This window comes from Excalfactoria chinensis, chromosome 16, assembly GCF_039878825.1.
Source record: "Excalfactoria chinensis isolate bCotChi1 chromosome 16, bCotChi1.hap2, whole genome shotgun sequence".
Taxonomy (NCBI): domain Eukaryota; kingdom Metazoa; phylum Chordata; class Aves; order Galliformes; family Phasianidae; genus Excalfactoria; species Excalfactoria chinensis.
Genome location: NC_092840.1, coordinates 4,936,725 through 4,959,500, shown reverse-complemented (window position 1 = coordinate 4,959,500; position 22,776 = coordinate 4,936,725). Strand labels below are relative to the sequence as shown.

General features: G+C 44.9%; 1 protein-coding gene across 1 annotated transcript; it reads right to left on the bottom strand.

Annotated features, from left to right (window-relative positions):
* Positions 1-4,789: 4,789 nt before the first annotated feature.
* Positions 4,790-22,233, bottom strand: PITPNB (phosphatidylinositol transfer protein beta). The gene is made up of 11 exons (XM_072351129.1): positions 22,135-22,233; positions 21,715-21,745; positions 20,835-20,980; positions 20,655-20,746; positions 20,103-20,110; positions 18,732-18,806; positions 18,286-18,369; positions 11,700-11,777; positions 10,072-10,182; positions 9,852-9,974; positions 4,790-6,628 (listed from the first exon to the last, which is right to left on the bottom strand). The coding sequence occupies exons 1-11, from the start codon at positions 22,152-22,154 to the stop codon at positions 6,578-6,580; spliced, it is 819 nt and encodes a 272-aa protein (XP_072207230.1). The 5' UTR covers positions 22,155-22,233; the 3' UTR covers positions 4,790-6,577.
* Between the last annotated feature and the right edge of the window lie 543 nt (positions 22,234-22,776).

The window sequence follows — 22,776 nt, the reverse complement described above, 5'->3', positions numbered from 1 at the left end:
CTCAGGCCGATGTGCCATCAGAGCTCTGCTCCAACTCCAGGGCTGTTGCCTCAGAGGCTCATCCTGCAACAATTCACACACATCAGCTTCTACATAAGAGACCAAATCCTTTGGCAAAGAGATTTTTAGGTGATGAAAACGGCTCACCCTGTTACTCCTGCAGGTAGATGCTGCATCCATTTGTTCCTCAGGTGGAAGAAGCGCTGTCTGTCAGAAGAGCTGCAAAGGAGAACAGACACACACGTGGGATGGAGACTCCCTCGTTCCATGGGCTGAACACCCCAAGTGTTCCAGCACCTTGAGCTCCTGTCTGTGCCCAGCAGCAGAGCCCTGAGGCTGTCACTGCAGCCACGGCACCGTAATGGGGAAACATCTCCTACACCGCAGCAAGCAGGGAGAAATCTATCTTACAAACAGCGTTTTTACTTTCGGTCTTTGGGTTTTGGCCATCTTGGGGGGGAAGGAGGGAAAGGCGTTATTGAAATAGCGGTAGCTGCAGGGGATTCTTTTCTAAATTCACAATAGCCGTCGCCGCTGCCAAATCCGAAGTGGAGAGGATTCATTGATTTCGACTTTCAAGACAATGGCGTGATTTGGGGTTTCATATTGCAAGCTCTGCAAACCAAATAGCGGGTTTGATTGAGGGGAGGGGGAAAAAAAACACACAACAACAAGAAGAGAAAAAAAAAGAACAATTCAAACGCCATCAATTCATCAGCCCTGAATTCAGCCCTTTCCACGGTGCCAGTCCGACTTGCAGCGAGAAAAGTGGCTGCTCAGCAAAAGAAGGGGGAAAAAAAAATCCCCTTTTTAACCAAATGAATGCATCATACATAAAACATCGCGGAGCATACAATTAGTAAGCAAATGTAAGAGTTCAGCTCAGTTCATAATTATTCAGCAAACCTATTCAGGACCATTTTTTTTCTCCTCTCTCTCTCCCTGCAGCAATCAACTGTGTGGGCTCATTACCACGGAGAATCGAAGGCAAAACCACACATAACTGTACAAAACAAGCCCATATGCTGGAAAACTTCGGCTTGCCGTTAGCAAGAGGGCTTTTAAGCTGTTCCATCTAGCAGAGGCACGGCTCGCTTTCCTGCGCCGCTCACACCTCAGCTCTATAAGGCAGCGTTCGGCTGAGATCAGCCTTCAGGTGTATCAGTGTGACTGCTGAAAGGCTGAGGGATAAACGTTAGAAAGGACGATACATTTTCAGCTGGACGGGGCTGTGAGCACTGACGGAGCTGTGGGTGTCCCTGAGCACTGCAGGCAGTGGGAACAGCCGGCTTTGGGGGTCCCTTCCAACTCCAGCCATCCTATGGCTCCGTGATTCTACACATCTGATTGTGTTGAAAAATAAACCCCAAACCCAACGAATTAGCTCACATAAACACCCCAAAGGATTAGTTAGGCTGCAGGAACCGTAAGGGTTTTATATTTCCTAAAGTAACTCGGTGAGACATCAATAAAAAATAGCACCTCTCTATATGGATAATCGCTATTTAACTCTCCTCGGTATTTTCATGGTGGAGTTTGTAGGATTGACTTTGTTCTGCTGTTTTCTTAAACCCGAAGCAGGTGGGATTTATGGCAGCGTGGTGGAGCAGGAATGAGCTCTGAGCATCTGGAAAGTCGGGCTCACGGTGGGCGATGCCAGAAAACCACCGCAGTTAATTCATTTTTCATCATCTTATAAACCCAACTATTGTGAAAGGGAAAAAGCAGAGGCTATTTCGTGAAGTCCTGATGACTTAATTTTCCCCGAGCATTTGGTTCACAGAGCGCTCACCTGGGTGCTTTCCTTATACATACACACATCGGGTGCTGTTTTATGCCGCGTCTGCAAGTTCTTCTCCTCTGCCACTTCATAGAATGGTTGGAGTTGGAAGGGACCCCCAAAGGCCATCAGTTCCCACTGCCTGCAGTGCTCAGGGACACCCACAGCTCCATCAGTGCTCACAGCCCCATCCCCTGACTGTGGGTGTCTGCAGGGATGGGGCACCTCCACCTCTCTGTGCACCCTGTGCAGTGCCTCGCTGCCCTCAGTGTAAAAAATTCCTCCTTCTATCCAGCCCAAATCTCCCCTCTTCGAGTTTGAAACCATTTCCCATTGTCCTATCAATACAAACCCTGCTACAGCATTTGTCCCTTCTGTCCCACAGCCCCTCTGGGTACAGGTGGCACAAACCGGGCTGCCCATCACCAGCACAAGGGGTTAAACATCTCCTTGCCATCCCACAGGAGCTCCGGGATCACATGGACAAAAGGGCCGATTTAATCCCGGCTGCAGACGACTCACATTGTGCTCCCAGACTTCGAGCAATGTCAGGCTATCGGGTTTCCCACTCATATCCAAGGCGCAGCCCGAGCACAGAAGGGGAACAAAGACCTCTTTGTTACCGGGGGAAAAAAAAAAATCCCCCGTAGATATTAACAGCGCTGCAGAGTTCAAACTGTTAAATGATTCAAATATTACTTAATGAATCCATTCCAAATGAGGTCTCAGAACCCAGAACGCTTTTTAGATCATCATTTACAGAAAGCCCGCCTCTTCGTTTACTTCTTTATGAACTCGTTGCTGTCAGGTTTTAATTATAGTCGTTTTGCTTCCGGGCTTTTTCAGGGACTTCACTTATTGGCAGAGTTTGGTTCTCCTCATTGCGCTGCAGATGGGGATGGGGCACCTCCCGGTCATAGCATTCCTTGTTAGGGGTGGTGGTGCCCCATCCCTGGGGACACCGAAGGTCAGGGATGATCCCAGGGCATGGATTACCCCGGGACATGGCCAGTAGCAGCATAGGAATACTTGAGTGATCAACAGGATGGCTTGAACCTTCACAATCAATCATCATTTGCTCGAGCTAACATTAACTTTAGGAGATGCTGTTACCTACCAATTAGAAAGCAAGAGTAAATGCGTGCTGCAGCTAATTGCCCAACACAAACACTGCAAGGTAAAGTCGTTACAGATAAGGCTTGCTTTGAATCTGAGGACTGTGTAAAGGTGCTGCTGCTTTTCCTCACTCAGTGGAATTCCCAGGACCTCGTTGTGTATGGAGTGAAGGGAGTGTATAAACAGGAGGGGGAACGGCTGTTTACAAGGATAGATAGTGATAGGACAAGGAAGGATGGTCTTAAACTGAGACAGGGGAGGTTTAGGTTGGATCTTAGGAGGAAGCTTTTCACCCAGAGGGTGGTGATGCACTGGAACAGGTTGCCCAAGGAGGCTGTGGGTGCCCCATCCCTGCAGGCATTCAAGGCCAGGCTGGATGTGGCTCTGGGCAGCCTGGGCTGGTGGCTGGTGACCCTGCACACAGCAGGGGGTTGAAATTAGATGATCATTGTGGTCCTTTTCAACCCAGGCCATTCTATGATCCTCTAATAAGGGCCATGGTTCAGTGTCAGCTCTGAGCATTCAGAAGTGCTGAAGTCCCCAGGTGATATTTGTTTTAAAATCCATGGCTGAAAGGGCTTGAATATGTTTTCTAGCAATTAGAAACTTCTGCGAGCTGGCATTTCCTGGCTCCTCAAGAAATAGGAAGACCCTCTAACTGACTGAATGCTATTTACATTTCTATTGTGATAAAGTTTATGGTGCAGCCTTAAAATCGGAGCAGTCCGAGCACCGCCTGCTCCACCTCCCAACACAAATACACACAAAGAGGGGAAGTCGCAGCACAAAGCATGGCATGCCGCCTTCATCGGTGTAAATCAGTCAAAAACTTGGGGATAAATCACATGAAAAATAGCAATACCTTCACCGAGCAGCACGTTATCTTCATACATCCCTCTTTCATAATGTTGTATCAGCAAAAAGCTTCTGTGCTTCCCTGTTGCTCCCAATGAAACACACACAGTCCTTGCATGAGTCCATTCAGACCACGCTCTTAACATGCAGCCAAGCGATGGGTTGGAAAGGTTACTGCCGAATATGGTTCACAGCAGTCTACTGCAGTGAATAAATATCGTGTTTACATACCCATTAGAACGAAACCATGTTGCACTTGCGCTGCTTCACGTTGGTTTGCCATCTGGAACTTCAACAAGCTGAGCAGTAAAAACAAAACAACAACAACAAAAAAAACCAACAGAAAAAAAAAAAAAGAGAGAGAAAATTCAATTTTGCATTGACAAAAAGGAGCCGCACAAGTTTCGATTTATAGCAGCAGAAGGAACTACCTCAGCAGCAGAAACCCACCCAGAGTCAAAGCTGCTTCCCTGTTGGCACACAGCCTGCCTGGCATACAGGGCTCGGCCATGCCGCATGTGTCTGCTGTGATAGGACAAGGGGAAATGGCTTCAAAGAGGGGAGAATGAGGTTGGATATAAGAAGCTTTTACACTGATGGCCATTCTGTCTGCACAGCGGGACCATGCTTTCCTTGCAGGGATAGGATACAGGATTAGCAGCACCTGTAACACAGGGAGACAGCCACAACCACAGCACTGCTCAGTTCCAAGCAGATCACATGGAAGTGTCTGCAAATTGCTTAGCCTGGCACACTGAAACAGACATTCATAATGCACAGAGGAAGAAAACCACCTTCTCCATGCTCCAAATGGCCACAAGGTTCCAGCTGGGAGTTACTTTGTTCAGAACCCCAAACCAAACACCTGATCCAACCTTTGCCCCACTGCTGCTAATGTTCAAGCACACATTTGAGCTCACAACACCATAGTACATCCATAGATGACTCCTACCTTCCTACACAGCCCAATACAGCTAAGCACCAGCTCACGAGCAAACCACAACTGCTAATACCTAAGACAAGAGACAAAGCGTTTTATCATCAAATTTATTGAAATGTCATTGAGTTTTGCTGTAGGTCACACCAAAGTCTGCCAAAGTAAACTAAACATTTTACATTCACTACAAGATTCTCTCGGATTTTCACAACTAGTTCCATATTTCTGAACTTGTAGGGCCCATTTCCCTCTGTTTGTGTTACGAGTCCCATACGTGATAGCAAGGCTCGTATTCTACCACTGGAAAGAGAAAGGAGCCCTTCAGTTTCCAGGCTTGCAACAGCCCTCCCTGCAGCAGAGCTGTTAAGTGTGTGCATGTACATCTATTTACAAAACCAACCTCCTGCTGTCACAAATATCCATTGAACTGCTCATCCAGAGAAGGAAAGCAAAGAACCCCCCACACTTTGCAGCAGGGAGGATGAAAGCACCCAGGAGAGCTGCCCAACCCTGGCAGCAGAAGGTGTGCTCACCTGGCTTCAAGTTCAGGCAGATTTTGTCACTGACACGGAGGAGAAATCGGATCGCTCCTTCAGTAAGCAGAGTAAAAAAGAACGGTTCAAAACAGAATGGAAGTGATATTATAAAGATGGAAGCTTAAGCAAGGCTGGTCCTACCGAGGTTACTGGGGGTACCGGGAGGAAATCAGGCAGCAATAGAACGTTACCTAACTAGTGTTTCTAAAACAGTTGGCTTCTGATCTAGCGAGCATTCTGGTACTACATGTCGATGAGATGCTCTACCTCCATATCTGAACAAACGCTGAAGATGTTTTCCTATGTGAGAGCTATCGCCGGCTGTCTTTATTTATTACACTGCTTCTCGAGTATCTACGGACAAACATCAGAGAAACACGTTAAGATGCTACAATTTAAACTTTCATCATACCTGAAAGTATACATTTCTTTTTTTTTTTTTTTTTTAAAGTGTATTTTCAACATGAAAAGAGCTAAAAAAATCACCGTTCTATTCCATTGTGTGATGTGTGTGAAATCAAGACAATTTGCATAACTTCCAAAGGGAACCTCTGGAAAACAGCACTTTCATTATCAGTATTAGGTTAGAGGAGGTCTCTGCCTCTGCTGGCACAGCGTGTTGAAGAGGTACTCGATGTATCTTCTTGCTCTAGAAAGCTGCTTCTGGAGAGTTTCAAACCGCAAGCAGTTTAGAAATCACAAGCCGTTTTTCCTTAATCTTGCCAATTTTAATGAAGAAAAAAAACCCATTTGCGTCTCAATGTACAAAAGTCCAATAAAACCCCTTTTTGTTTTTGCTTTGTGACCGGTGGGTAAGGGTTGGGTCAAACTTAAGTCTTCCAATTTCCACTGTGAGCGACTTCGTTCGGATTTGACTAGAGGATAACGACCACCCGGCAATAAATAGCTATAAATACATTCATTGTTCCTATTGCAAAAATTATCCACACGGGGAAGACACAAAATTGAAGTTAACTTATTTGAATCCATCTCTTTACAATGGGACGGGGCCGAGGTGTAGCAGAGTGACTCAGAACGGGGAGGGGGGGAGGTGGAAAAAATAGGGCAAAAATTGGTCCAGTATTGACATTCATGAAACATACCAGTTAATAGAATTCTGCCGTTAATTCAACCTTTAAATGACTCTACTCAGTTGATTTTTATTTGCTTCAGGTATACATAATGAAAGCAGTTTCCTTTGCATCTTTGCTGAGGACAGGTATAGTGGTACCCTGGAGACACTGTAACAACCCCCTTCAGTATGCATGTGCGTATATATAATTATATACAAATAATCATGCATCCACACACACGTTTGTAATGCAACACTGCATGTGACGGTTAAATCCATCATCATTCATCATTGGCAGCACTTGTTCCTCTGACTTGGCCTTGATTACGTAACTGCGGAGAAAGAAAACACACAGATAAGCATTAAAAGCTCCTTGAAACATCAAGTGTCAAACAGGTAACTTAATTAACCTCCAATTACGACAGGGCAGGGCAGACACAGCATCACCAAGACCGAGCAATTCAGAGCAAAGCAATGCAAGGTGTCTCAGGGCCCTCACACAGAACAGCAGACTTTACAGCTGCTGTGCCACTGGGATGGCACCTGTGGCACTTCAGCAGTCACAGTGGGAAATACCAGCATGAATAGACACAAATACTCAGAACTTTGCCAATCTCAGGAAATGCTTCTTTCTGCAGTAGCCATTTCTATGCAGTTTAGTATTTGTAAATGTCCACGTGGAACTGGATTTTAAGAAGTTAACGTGCTTTAAAGGCGACAGGCCAAAGTTTCCCTCGATAACGTGGATTAAGTCCACATATCACAGGATAGTGAGTCCTGCAGGATGTGCCCAGGAAATTATTTGCAGGCTTCAGATCTCAGAGCCAGCACAGTGATGACAACGGGTCATGCAGGTTCTATGGCCAGGGTGTAAGGCATTCTGCCAACAGACCAAGCACCTGTGGCTGTTTTTACAGTGGTTGTGTGCAGAGAAGGTCTCTCATGTCCCCTGGACATAAAACGTCTCCTCCAGCTGTTGATCACATCAAGGTTCTCAAACAGGAAGGAGCTCAAGGCCCAGGAGCATTATCTGGTATCGTTCTGCCAGCAATTCCCATACATATATCAGTCTCCTTTTCCATCCAGCAGTTGACTTACACAGCTTGATTTGCCTCAGAACCTACAGAGAACTCCTCTAGACGTCAGCAGCCAATGTGCCTCGAACGGAACCCTTCTTACGCATCTAAACGTAAAATAAAACTGTGAGCTACCATGTAAAGAACCTCTCATGCTGTTGGTTAGTAAGAGAGAAGTCACAATCGTCATGGCCAAGGCTACTTTCCCTGGTCAGGACCAAAACCAAACCCAGCTTTAGCTGAAGGCTTTGGGAGGCCGGGTACACAGAGCAGGTTTGTTGGGGTGAGGGATGTCTGGGAACCACACAGCAGCTGTAAATGATGCTCCTTAGATTTTTATCAGCCTATGATGCCTCAGAGCCACCCTGTTGGAAATGCTTAAGGACACAAGGTGTACCACAGCGCTTTTGGCAGGGTCAGATGCTCTCCTATGTTCTCCTACTATGCAGTGATTAGCTGATGTGTATGTAATGAGCCACAGGTGCTCCTCACCTCCAGGAGTCAGATGCATAAACCACTACGTGATAGAAAAAAAATAGATGAGAAAGATGGGCTGGCATTGAGAAACTCTGGAGGAACACAGGTGAGGAGTCACAGAGCAACAAAAAAGTAACAAAGCTGAGATCCTGACAATAAATAGTGACTGAAGATGAAGAAAGGGACCAACAAAAGACCTGAAACATCCACAAAATCTAAAGGGAAAGAGCAACTGAAAGTAGAATGAAGAAAGGGTGTTGGAGAGAGAGGGAACAGTGAAAGACAGCAATGTATGCTGTGGAAATGCAATGCTGCCAACGTCACCACGCTTGCTTCTTGCACTTGTCTCTGCTTAAGCACTGTCACACTGCATAACAGAGCAGTGTCAAAGCTATTTCTCTGCAGGGAAGGAAGCATGAAGATACTCTAGTCACTATATAAGACACTCTACCTCTACACTTCCCAGTAGTCCAGGCCACCTATTTAAACAAACTTCTATTTAAACAGTTAGGAAAAAAGCGAAGTATTTCAGCAGAAGGTGCCCATTCCTCTCACAACACACGCAGAAAAGCTGTGTTAGCAGCGTGAAAATGTGACTCTTGCAAAAAGCAACACACTTCACATCTTGTGGTGAGCTACCTGGAACAAACTAACTGCACCGCTTTGCAGAACAAGAAACAGTAAGTAAGTAGGTTTGACATTTAAAAACAAGGATAGGAAATCCGTGTGAACTGAGAGAACACCTTTCCATAGTCAGAAATACCCCCGGTGCCAATGAGAGAGTGCAGTGTTTGCAACAGTGGGTGGACTCATTCTTCCCAGATCTACAACAGGAGCTGCCAGGGCAGACTATCCCTCCAGCGACATGAAAAGGTGGTTTTACCGCCTCACATCACCTACCGATTAGCACCAACAGCGAAAAAAACACCTCTTCCAAATCCCCAAATTTCCACACTGCTGATAAAAACCAAACACCAAGTGGGGACAGAAGAATTACAGCTAGTTTTGATTCTAAAAGAAAAGACGTGCTAAGCTCCCACCACAAAAAGCACTTCCAAAACCACTGTCGACAGTGAGCCAAAACAATGAGACAGTCTGTTTAAATATGGCCAGCAGCTGAAATCCATGCAAAAAAACCAAGTGATAGATGAAGGTACATCGTGTCTTGACAGCACCAAGACAAGACAAGAAAGAAAGCAACAAGGTGAAGAGGTTTTGGACATAAAGTAACGAGCAAAACAGGAAGGGAACAGAATGGGCTCCACAAACTGGAGGACTAAAAAGTGTGAAAGGCTCACGTCAAAGGCCATGCTCTGGAAACAGACTGGAAAAGGCTTCTGGCTCAGTCTATGATGCTCCTCTACCTCTTAAAAGAAAGCAGACTGAACGTAGCCAACGGATGGATTTCCTTCCAGACATCAGTCCAAAGATGGATTAAACTATATATACCTGATCCTCACAGCCACTGAAGCACGTGCATTGATAAGCCTGTTAATTTTGCTGGCTTCCTTTCTGCAAGTACGATTCTCAGTTTTGCTGAGCTATCGAGGATGAGCGCTGCTGCTGTCATGTGATCTGTACATGAACGTTGCACAACGTGCTTCGAGAGGAAAAGTAACCAGGTCTAATGATTACAAATGAACCAAAGCAAGACAATAAGGAATCAGTGATGGCTCTGAGAAGCGGTAAAAAATAAATAAATACTGAAAGGTGATTTTGAGCAATGAGCGTGAGAGCACAGGTAAATAGATAGGCAATGCAGGCATCCCAGATTTAGTGACATCAGGAACGTTTACCTTACAGCCACTTCCAGCCTGCCACAGCGGAGCATGCAGAAGTGCACGGGTCTGCACAGGAGAGCCACTAGAGGGGCTAAAATGCTCATCAGCAATTGCCCAAATGCACACAAGGGAGTGGGTAAAACGTAATATGCTTGAGTACCCAAACACTAAATGGCTTCACTACAGATAGCACACAAACAGCAGCCAGAAGGCGCACTCACCGCTTCCAGCTCCTTTTGAGTCTCATCCTCCATCCTCCTGATGTCTTCCATAGTCAGATCGATCCACTTGTCAATCCAACAGAACAGCTGGCGATGGAAGTTGGTAAATATCCTTTTTTCTTGCTTTAAGAGGATAAGAAAACATCACATAGTAGGTCTGCATCCTGCCACACACCAGCACAGCAATTGCAGTTCTTTACTCTGAACATGGAGCACTTACCTTCTGTATAAGGTTTTCCACTTTGTTCTGCAGTCCCCACCATTTAAATTTAATCGTCACCAACTTGTAAGCACACATTTTAGGGCACTCTTCATCAGTTGCCAGCTCCTTCTGTTTAGGGATAATTGGAAAGGTTCTTTTTTAGGACTGATCTCAGTGAAACTCATTTAATATTACTCTACATCTTAGTAAATGACTGCACTAATCTCAAGAAAGAGTAACAGGGATTAACAAACAACTGAATTACATCTACAGCTACCTTATATATCTATAAGACAATTCCATTAATGCTGCAAATATATATTCTAAGTTTTAGCATTGATTCCATCACTTCCACTGCAATATACTTCCTGAGAGGACAATGAAGCTTAATTACAACAGCTAGTGCCAAATTATTTTCTACTTCTGGGGCTATTACCCGAAAGCAATTCTAACGTGAGCTGTATCAATTTTCTCAGCAGAATGGTGGAAAACGCAACCAGAAAAACATGCAGATCATAAAAATCACACCGTCACCCCTGAGCTTCACTTCTCACCAAAACACAAAACAAACTCAATCTGGCTCTGCTTTGTCCATATACTACAGAAAGGAATCAAACCGTGGCATGCTCTGCCCTATTCCTCTCTCCCTCACCTTCCTGAAGATGATGGCAGAAGGGTGTGTTCTTACTCATACACAGACATCATTTCTAGCTGCGTGGCATAATTTGCATATTCATTTTTGAGTGAATTACAGACTTCCTGGCTGTTGCTAGAGATAGGGAAGCACCTCCCATCAGTGGGCAACAGGTAGGCAATAAAAGCTCCACTTCAGAGATGGTTAGCAGGAAACTAGAGCTGCAGTACTCTGTGGAAAAGAAGGGTCCCCAGCAGAATTAACTGCAGGGAAATGCAGGGGACATCCGCCATGACTGCCTATTCCTATTTTCTTACCATGGCTTCTACTTCCAAACAGGTTGGAAGCTCCCATAAGATCACAGACACTGTTTTTCCTATAATTCATGCAGCCAAATTTACATATCAGAAGTAAATGAGTCCTATTTTTGCTTCACAGCATGTTAGGCTACTCCAAGCCTTGTAAAAGAGGAAGATTAAGGGGGAGATAGGGAAGCAACTTAACCCAAACCTCTGCATGTGAATAACAAGCAGTACTATGGGAAGAACACAGGTCTGTATTCTGCTTGAGATGTTGGTTGCTTCCTCCTGAGGGAAAGAGCACAAGGCTGGTGTGGGAAAGGCCCATGTGGGGCTGTGTGATCCAAGGACAGAGGGGAATTACTTGTTTGGTTTTTTACAAACAGCTGTAAAAGGAGGAAAACTCAGTGTCTGGAACCAGCATGTAATTCATCATAGCGTATTTATTCACAGGTCAGCCCTGAGTACAGATAACATTCCCCCAATTTAATTTGCACTGCTTTGATTTAGTATTGATACTGACCAAGCAGCAGACAGTAACTTTGCTTACTAATACATCTGGAACTTAAACTGAATGCACAAGAACAGAAACATTAAATGTATGCCCTCTGTTCTAGCACTAACACCACTAATGCTGGTCTCTATGGAACAGGCAAACTGTTTTTTTCTATGCTGATGACACTTTATATGGCTGCAAAATCAGTTCTTATTACCTTCCAGTTTGGCCCCAAAGGTCCCCTCTTAGTCTTAACTGACTGGAATAACGCAGGGTCTTCATCAGCTTTGTAGTCCTATAATAGAAAAACAAACAGCCCTGAGCGTCAGAAAGAAACAGCCACAACAAAGCTCCTGCTCATGGCAACCAAACTGATCCACCCCATAGCTGGGAGCAGTGAGTGGAACAGGTTTTTAGTCTGGTTTAAATTGGAGTGGAAAACTCCATCACACCTGCTTGCTTGCTGCCCATCACCAGTGCTGCTCCTGATGTATTTACAGCAGAACAGCACCCCAAGACCCCTCCTCAGTCCCAATTTCCCTGTGCTGGGCACTGTGTGCCATAGGCACCATCCTTTCAGGTTCATAAACAGTTTTTGGTAGGGAAAGGAATAACACTGAAATCAGAATGCTGACTTTTTCCCAAACCGCAACACTTGTCCACTTCTGAGCTATCAATCAGAGCAGAGAGTGAAGAAGACATGAGCGAACTAACTTGAGACGTCAGGACCTGGCTGACCCCAGCCTGCAAGGCACACTGCTGGCCAAGGCACAGAGTGAGCACAAGGCAACAGCTCCTCTGGCACTGCATTACAGAATGGGCATCACTACTTACCAGGTCAGTCATACGCAGCATACAAAGCCATCAGCAACAGAGCTGAGAGATGAGAAATGCTCGCAGTGTATGGAATAGTTTCCTTTTACTGATGAGGGGGATGGAAGTGATTATTTCAGAGAGACATTTATTTGGGAATTAGGACAGGTTAGAAACCCCCAGACCTCGTACTCAGGACTAAATGGTTTACAGGACGTATGGGAAACATGTGCCTAAGAAAACTACTACACCCACCAGTTAATGGATTTAGAAAGCACTAATAGATGTTCAGATCACTTAAATATATAGAAATGGTTCGGCTTTCCTAGAAGCACGATTCAGAAGACCTTCAACCGCACTGTTAGTGGATATATTTTCATCGTGACCACAAAACAGCATTTTCTTCTATTCTTCCCTCTAAATTGAAACAATATATTTATACAATGAGCCCGAATAATAGCCAGGCAGCTTTAGCAGGGCACTCCCACAGGTACTAAGAGAATTCTTTATCCACCACACAGGAGTAATTTGAGGATTCAGAACAAGCATTGCATGTTAACATTGACAATCCAGCAACACGTGTATGCAGGCCCACCCCAGAATGACAGCAACGTTTGTGATTTAGGAAAGCCCCACTCATTTCTGATTTTACTGGAATAAGGCACATCCTTTTTACGAGCATCAAAAAGAGCAGTATTCCCTCACGTACAACATGCATGGCATACAGAACAGAGCCCTAACTCCCAATTACAGCTGCAAAGCACAGCACAGCACAGGGCACGAGCCTGCTGGCCTCGTTAGCACTCCAGCTCCTTTAGGAGCCAACAAGGTGAGCACAGGGGCACAGCCACACTGCTTGCCACCAGCTGCAGACTTCTCATCCCATTAGTGGTTTCCAGACACTGTGAGTGAAGACAGCTGCAATCTGCTCCGATCCTCAGGTCCACAGCACATTTTGAAGGCTTCACCTTATGCCTATATATAGGTATTATTTAAACAATCCCTGCCTGGAAAAAAACAAACACCAAAGGAGCTTTTCTCTACAGGTAAATCACCAGTAAGAAATATATTTAGGGTTACATGAATACATTTCCTGTTCTAAAATACTGGTTATTTCTGCCTGTCAACAACCCCACTCAAACACCAGAACAGAAGATACCAAAAAAAGGCATCAAACTATTGCAACACATCAACAATTTCCTAACCATCACTTTGTTTGTTTGCTAATTCCTTGTGGAAGCACTGCAGCTTGGTTTGGGATGGTGATGTATTAAACGGAATCATTGAACACAAGAGCTGCTGTATTTTAATCTGTCGTAGGTAAAGCAATAGATGAAGCCCCATTTCCTCGTGCAAGTGTCTGAGTCTTCCAAGGGAGAGCCCACACTCCCACACTGCATTTGAGGGCATGAGGGACCAACAGCATAAACCTCACCGCAGTCAACAAGGTGAAAGACATACAATGAACACATTAAAAACTACAACATATACACGCTTGAATACGTGGGACAAGAGAGCGCTGTAGGAACTCACAACACACAAACCCTACCAGCAATGCAAGCAAGTCGACTGGACTGGAGCCAGAGTACAAATAAACAACAGTTCTTTGCAAAGTTTAAGGAAAATATCTTGTGCAGCAAGTGCTTAACTCCTGACAGCAACAAGTCCTTCTTAGGAAGAAAAACAGGCAGCAGTTGGAAGAAATATTACAGCTAAAAAGCCCCGAAGCTCTCCTGAAAACAAGTCAGGCAAGCACGACGCAGCTGAGTAAGAGCACAGAGAAGTAAAAATCCTTTCTGAAGAAATAGATAAGATGTTGTTTCATATGTACTTCCTGCTTAAACCCGCAATTCAGCACGCATGAATGCAACAAACCGCAATAGAGACTTTGACTGAACCACGACCAATAAAGTAATAATTGCAACAAACCCTCAATTCAGGTGTTTCTTCACAGTTCATTGCCTACCAAGGCTAAAAGTGACTCCAGGATGCATCAGGGTAGTGGGAATAACATCACCAGGTGGTGGCTCCTCTTTTCCTTCTCATCCAGTGACCACCCACCAGTTGAGCACCAGCAGCAGCCCATATGCTCACACACCTGCCTCACCTGAGCACCAAAATGAAACAAGCCTGAAGCCCCAGAAACCACACTGAAGTTGACTGAGCACTCCCTTACTTCTTCAAAATAAACATTTCCTTCTTAGATAACCTAAGAGGTGTATGATGCAGACAAGACGTAGCAAGACTGTTACCAATACAACACACGATACTACACTTCTGGACTGCCAATAATGAACTTTATAAAGCCTATCACACCACAAATCAAGTCCAAACAGGGGCAGATCTGCTTTGCTTTCAGAAAAAAGAAAAACAGTTCTTTCACTTAAGAAACTTTTAGAATTCTTTTACAGACTCCAAAAGAAAGTTTCCTGTATGATATTAGACTTACTGAAGATGCAAAGCCAGGGGGATCACAGAATCATAGCATGGCTTGGGTTGGAAGGGACCCCAAGGATCATCAAGTTCCAACCCCCCTGCCAGTGCACAGACACCCATATCTCTTGCTCTTAGTGCACGCATTAAATACTCTGGCTGCCCTACACAAAATTGGACTTTTAGAACACTGTTTCATGCAATAAAATGATCCAGTACGACCTAGAAGAAGACATCTAACAACTTCTTCACTGTACAGAAACAGCCATAAATCTGACTTCAATTTCTTTGTTTTCACTGTGCTCCACTTTCATACAAATTGCTTCCAAAAACGTAGACTCCTGTGATGTGAGCTGAGTGTTCAATTCTGCTTACTCTTTAAAAAGTCTTATTCTCCCGGGAAGTGATTTTTATATACAAACCACATAAAGCGACTTTGATTGTTCGCTGGAGACGATTAAGAGGCCAGGGTTAAATCCATACCTGAAGAAAGCCACAGATGTTGGCCAAATTATTTCTATACATACTTAGACAAGCACAAGTTAGCATATGCATGTCATTAGTACCTTTAAGAAACGCACTGCTTTTTGTATTTCTGCTGATTGCAGTTCTGAAACTGAAGTAATTGTCACACCACAATGCTTTGGCCGAGGTTCAATCACTGAATGCAAGGGCACATCTTGAGTTTATTTATCCAAACTTTTACCAAAATTGTATTTTAAAAAGTGCAGCTTGCTTCCTTCCGTCATCCTGTTATCCAAAGGAGCACAATTGGGTTCTTTCTGACAAAAAATAAACACATAAATAAAACAAAGGCCAGAAAGCTCAGACTTTCACAACAGAAGAGACTACCAGTCTGGGTCTAGGAGACTTCTCTGCTGGCCAACAGTGAGCTGTTGAAGAAAGGGGGCAAATAAGTGGCGTGAGAAGGATGCCAGCCCATGGGGAACTCCCAGTAGGACCTACATGCAGATAAAAGTTCATCTAACAAAACAGTGACGTGATACTCAAAGTCAGCACTCTGCAAAATGGAATGTCTAAGGGATGAAATGGAAACGTAAATCTGAATCAGGTGGTGGAAGTCAGACCCAAGGATACCCACACAATGATGGGTTCTACTGTGAACCTGAACCTAAAAGCACTTTGCTATGGCCAAAAATGGAGTTAGGACCCACTACAAAAGGAAGAGAACATAGAAATCTAAGAGGTGACCTGAGACTCTGTATTAAACCATTCCACATTTATAGTTCTGATATTCTGTAGATCAAATATTCAAAAGAGAGGGAAAAAAAGCAAGGATAATGAAAATAGTTTCAAAGACTTCCACATATGAAATGGTTTCCATGTGAAGATGGACGGAGAGCCAGCAGACCTGAGAGGGATGTGATGGAGAGGAGGTGGGGGGGGACAATGGAAGCAGGGTCAAAATCTGTAAGAAGAATTCTGCAGAAAGTATCAAAAGGGAATTCTGTTTTCCCCACACAGAACGAACTGAATGAGGCAGGTGTGTGCTGCTGTCTCTGTACCAACCAACACTGCACTGAACTCGCAGTAATACGAAGGTCAGCATTGTAAACAGCTTCAAAACAGACTAGATGTGTTTGTGGGGATGGAAGTTCCTACCAAAGGACCAGATGTAACCACAGGTTCTGGAAGTCCTTTAAACACAAAGTGATCTTTCCATAGATAGGCAACCTTTCAGCTTTTTGTATTCTAGGCTTCCCAAGTGCCTTATCCTTCCACATGTAACTGTTACTGGCCACTAACAGGATACTGGGTTAGATGGATCTTGGTCCTGAGCCAAAAGTACGGCTTCTTTTAGCATACCACCATCTGTCAGTCTTCAGTACAAAGGAAACTGCAACATAAAGGCAGGCCACGGCACACAGCACTGCAAGAGGGCATAGAGCATAAGCAGTGCTGTTCCCTAACAGTACTCCAAACAGAGCAAACATGTAAGATCAAGGAAAACTAATAATAATACATTCACCTGCCAGGTCAGTTCTAAGGTCATAAGGAATGCCTGAAAGAACAAGGGGCAGCAAAACAATTCCTCGCTGCATTAAAATAGGTAAGACATATTTAATGTGGTTTACAGGGAGGTTCTCCAAAGGGTGTATTTTCACACACCCGTTAAACATCCGTTAAGCAGCAGTGCAGGTTATACACTTATGTTAGCAATAGAAACAGCAGTTTATGAAACATGGCTTTCCCATTCACAAACCACTGTGGCCTCTTCCCTCCTTCCTTTACTTCCCTACAAAGGAGTCCTCTCCCCACAGTGTAAAATAACCAAGTATTTATTTTTGGAAAACAACAAATAGTTTCAAGAACAGCTGCTTGCACAAAACCAACACAAAATTATCACGTGGACACAAACAGGCCAGTGTTGGTGTAAGTGAGTAATTAGGACAAGCACTTTACAGTGAAGATGCCCTCTAAAGTTGTGTAAACCAGCATGTAAAATCAACGTATCTTACTCAGATCAATCACACAGTTCCCATTCTGTTCCTCTGAATTGTCAGTCTGTTTTGTTAACCAACTCACTATCACAGGCTGAAATGCTGCCCTACAAGCGAAATCCCACCGTGGCAGATAATGCATCTCTTTGGGTATTTACTTCAGTGAAATTAAACACTACCAGATTTAAGGCATCAACATATTTTCTGTGCAAAGAACAATTGAAAAGAGAAGACTAAAGCGTGTTTTCCTAGCACTAAACTTTGCCACCCTCTCTTCTTCATCCAGCAGCCAGCTTCCACCACTCCACACGCTCCTCTTCGGCATACAACTGCACTGAACCCTGTGCCATGGCTGATAAAATCTCTCCTAATTTTTTTTCCTTCTTATATCAAGATATTCAACTTTAAACACTCAGGAAAAGGATCACAGTCTCCTAAAGAGAGATTTCTGGCTGTATCCAGGATGCTTATGTTCACCAAATCAAGCAATAAGGAGGAATCAAGAAGAGCATCCTCACGGCTTTCAGAAGAGGTGAGAAGTTCATTTCTTGAGAATGGTTCTGATAAAAGAAGTTTAAAGCTGAAGTCCAGTTTTCAGAGGCAAAGCCTGATGGTTCCACTTGAGATTGACTGAACCACAGTGAAGGATGGGGGTGGGGGCGAAAAGGAATTTCTAATCAAAAAGTAGCAGCAGAAGCACAACAGGTGCTTGGTGGAAATATTGCTCTCTCTCATGCAGGACAGCTCGGGTAGGTTCTTGCTCTTGGCTTCACACACTGAGATGAGCACACGGATGCCTGCTCCATCTAATCAATTACTTTATCTACAGCTGGAAATAAAAACTCCAGCTGTGCCAACAATCCACTGACTTTCACACGTTTTCACTGTGTAACTAAGAGTCACACTCAACAATTTAAAATCATAAACACAATTCCTAAACATGAAACACAGGAAAGAATTATTCAATTTGAGATCATTTTATCTGTTGGATAAAACCCATACCACTTCCAGCTCATTCACAACAAACAGAAAGCACTGACAGAATGAGCAGCACGTTATGACCGTACCCCAACATCAGCCCGTTCATTTACTTACTCCTGGTTCTACTTGAGTCCTATCTGCAATGTCAATATGGACGACTTCAACACTCTTCCACGTGTTTGGATCTAAATTGTGCACCTGCAAAAGAAAAAGGAATGGTTTTGATGCCATCACCTGACAAAGCTGCAAACCTTATGCAGTTTGTCTATTTTTTTCTGGCCTTCATACAGTTAGCCTGTGTTTCAGATGAATGCATGGGATATGCACCTGCACTGACCTCAGCACTAAAAAATAACGACAATTCCTCTTGTTTTTGTAGCTCTCCAGATGAAAACCCCAACCACTGCAGATGGATGTGAGTAACACTTTCTATGTAGATAACTGGTTGGACTTTGAACGTTATACGGTGATTATCCGCCATTACTGGATATGGAAGACTTTATTTGGCTGAAAGCACTAGGAAAATATGACTAATGTTAGGTATTCAAATCCCAACTCACGTTCTCTGACGTCCCCAGATCGGGTTTGTGCCAGGTCTCAATCTTTATGAAGAAGTCATCTTTCATGTATTCATTCTATAAGAATTAAAACAAAAAACATGAGTTTCATTATGCTCACCCTTAACTTCTAGTTAGACAGCGTAGGTATATTTTACATATGTGTAAATTCACATTTGCATAAAGCAATAAAGCTAAGTCTTGACTAGCAGACATTCTATTTAAACTATAAACAGCCCCTTCTGCACACAAAAGGTACAATGAGAACCTGCCTCGAAGTGGGCAGCACTGGTGGGAATGGGGCGGCTGCATGGAGTGATCTCGGAGGTCTCTTCCAACCTTAGTGATTCTAAGAGCAAGAAATCAGCTACAGCACCAAGTACTCCATTGAAAGCAGCCCTACTGGTAAGCCCAGATTGGTGCAGACAAATAGAAGTAAGAGTGCTGTCACTCAGTATCCCCCTTCCTCAGCTCTGAAATTGTACATTCACAGCATTTTAAATGAATACTGCAACAAAGATGACAAAATTCTATACAGTTTCATTAATGAGACCATTCCGAGAGGTTGAGGTGACAGCTAACAAAGAGCAGATGTTAACGTATAGCACAATGATGACCGCCAAGGTCTAGTTACTACCAAACAGTATATCTAAAGCCTTGCACAGAACACTTCTAACTTCAGAACTAGGAAAGCAGACATCAGTGAGCACACACATTGCAGGGAAAGAAGCCAACAGTTCAGCAATGTGTTTGCAGCACCTTATGCTGTACCCTCGGGGTGAGGATCTAAATCAAGTCTGCGTGCAAACAGATAGGGGAATTTAACATTAAACATACAAGCTTCCTCAAACCGACTACCAAAATGGATACATGGGATAATGAAGGCTTGCTGACCTCCTTACCACACATTTTAAACAGCAAAAACCCCAACACCACAGCTAAAATGGTCCAGCCCACTTCTCAGTGAACCCATCTTAACTGAGGCAGTATTTCACATTACAGGAAAAAAAAGATTTCAGGGACTGATTATTTCACTGCTCTTCCCACATTCGAGACTATAGAAAAAGCTGACTTAGCCTCCTATTCTTGGCATGCCTTAACAAGACAGACGTTACAGAGCCGTAGCAGTAAGCAAAGATACAAGAGTTCATGTAAAAAATGAGAGCATTTCTTTGCCAAATTACAGTTCTCCCCAATTATAGCCAAGTAGTGACAAAGCAACGAGTTGTCCTGTGCCAGGAACCCCCACAAGGCACAGGTACCCACAGGTACGTGGCTGAGACTGGCTTGCTGGAGTCAGCTGTAGCATTCCTAACAAATAACACGCAGTTCAGAGCAATGCAGCGCAGCACTGAGAGCAATTCAAACACTCACCGTCACAACTGGTCATTGGAAACATGCGGGATGAAATTGAAAAAGAAACAAAAGCGTTATCAGATATGATTGTTTCTGAAAAGCCTTGCATACAATGACTACATCAAAGTGTTAGTCCAAAAGATTTTGGTGCATGCAGTCAGCACGCTGCAGCAGAACACAAACTTACCAGCCTTAAATTAGGAAGCTTACTATAATAGTGCTTCCAACTATTCAATAAGAACAGAACAGAGCCTATCTTAAAGCTGCCACAGTTAGGAATATTTCAATCAAGCAGTCACCTCATTCAAACAGACTAGAAGGATGTACAGAAATTACTTGGTTTCTAACAGCTTCTGTTCTACACTCAAGGAGTGCGGGGTTAGTCTGGCATTAATGACACTGCACTCTTAAGGCTGCTTTTCAATAGCAGACCACTTCAAAACAGGAGATCTCAGAAACACAACGTTAAAATACAACACGAACTTTCTACTTGATGGCAGCCACTCTTCTCCTAAACCATTTAAGACCACCCCTAAACACTGACAGCACGAGACACAAGCCGTTACCTACTTGTTCTACAGTAAGGATATGCATTCCAGGCCTTCTCGTGGAACACCAGGGAGCCTTCTGGAGCAATCATTCTTACGAAACCAGGAACTTTACTGTGAAAAACAAGAATTGATGTGATTTATGCAGGTAACTGCAAAGACGTTAACGGAGCTGGTCCCGACCAACATCTGCTCTCCTCACCTCTTTAAATGATAGATTTTGTGAGTATACTGTCCCTTCTCATCGTCTTTTTCATAAGGCTCGTTTATTAAGACTTGAATTCCTTCGCCGCCTCCTGTTTCATTTTTGCTGGCTTCTGCCACCGAATAAAGCTGACCAACTTGATACTGGGAAGTCAAGAAAAGTGAAATTTCAATATTGAAGTTAGAGGAAATGGTCAATGCGTAGAACCGGCAGTAGGAGCACAATGAAATTAGGGAAGAAAAAGAAAAGAAGCATTTCTGACAGCGTGACTATGGGGCAAAACACACCTCTAAGCACCTCTTCCTTCACCTCAACGCAACACGATGTTACGGCACACTGCATCCGTTACCCTTCATTTGTCCCATATTAAAAGCAAAGCACAGAAATTCTTCTTAATGAAATAAAAGTAATACAGTTTTTCTGTTAACGAGGTTTGGAAACGATTGAATTCCAGCACCAGATGAATACTTTTAACTAATCAGGTTCCACCCTCACGGGGACCATTTAAACAGCTGCCTTCAGATCTCAGAAGACTGTTCCTACCTTTGCCTTCAGGAAAAGCTTTGGGGTCACTGAATGCCTCCATCAGCAGGAAAATTCTCCTGCAGGGCACAGCTGCACAATGTTCTTCTCTGGCTCGTAAGCCACGGGGTGGCTCAGAAACAACTGAACACTGCAGGGATCTGCCTCCTTTCAAATTCACTGACCTGCAACAGGTTTAGCTCTGCCTGGAGGCTCACACACACACCGTACCTGATGCACAGCCCAGCCGCACGGCGCAGGAAACGTTTGGATCCAGGGCAGTCAGACTTAAAGAACACGTCGCCATCTTCCCATCCCTCCCCCCAGAGCCACAACAGGTCAGATGAGGACATACCTCTTGTACCGAACACGGCAAAACCACTCGGCTGAAAGAGGGAAAAAAAAAAAAAGGAAAAATCAGTACAACCAACTATTAGGTCTCAGCGACAGACGTGAGCTGTAATAAACACGGTCAGGAAGGAGCATCAGCACGGCTTAAAACAGCCGCCTCCGGGGCCTCAAAGCTTTCACTGAGGAGCTCACACTGAGGAGCTCACACTGAGGAGCTCACACTGAGGAGATCGCGGCCCTGCGCTGGGTTGGGCCGGACGCTTCCGGCGCGGCAGAGCCGAGGGAGGCCCAGCGCGCATCGGCCCCACCCGGCCGCAGCCGATCGGCACGGTTCGGTTCGGTTCGGTTCGGCTCGGTTCGGCTCGGCTCCCCGGCCGCCGTTCATCCCCGCGCGGCTCGAAGCGCTGCCTCCTCCCGCACTTACAACTCCTTGATCAGCACCATCTTCCCCGCACCGCTCCGTACTGCGCACGCGCGACCGGCGGCGCCTGCCCATTCTGCACGGCGCGCTTCCGGAGGAAGCCCCTCCCCCAGCGGGCCGTGCGCTCCTACTTCCGGTCCACAACGGTGAACGCAGGCGCGATGCGTGGAGCGCATGCGCCCGCCGCCACCAAGCCGAGGGCACGTGACTCACGGCGGCGCCTCCACCTCACCCGCCGGCAGCCAATCACAGCGCGCCGTCCCGCCCCGGCCCGGCAGGAGAAGGGCTGCGGTCCTTTGCCATATGGACACGTTAATCCTTGTTTGCTCAGCCATGCTGCACCCAAACCCCTTCTTCTCTTTGTTTATACCCAGATCGTCCCACGCTATGGTATCGTCTGCATCCCGTGCGTGCAGATCGCTGCAGGCCTGCAAATGCAGCTGCACTATGGGCTCTGCTGGTGCACGGTGTGCTTAGCAGCACAGCTCCTCTATTTGCTGGTGTCCTGCTATCCAAGATCTGTTTGGACTCCGGCCCCTTGTGGGCTCTGCTCTTGCTCTGACACATCTTCCCAGGCCCCTCCTTGTCCTTCTATGATAGAACCGTTTTTAACAGCAGCTGTTTAACACTTTGATACAATGAACT

Bases quoted from the DNA above. Each gene is read 5' to 3' on its own strand.
- PITPNB (XM_072351129.1), bottom strand. From the start codon at position 22,154: ATGGTGCTGATCAAGGAGTT. The intron at 18,370-18,731 runs GTGAGTTGGGAT...TTTCTTTTGCAG, and splicing joins ATCTGGGGACGTCAGAGAAC to GTGCACAATTTAGATCCAAA. The intron at 6,629-9,851 runs GTGAGTGCGCCT...CTTTCTCCGCAG, and splicing joins CTCAAAAGGAGCTGGAAGCG to TTACGTAATCAAGGCCAAGT.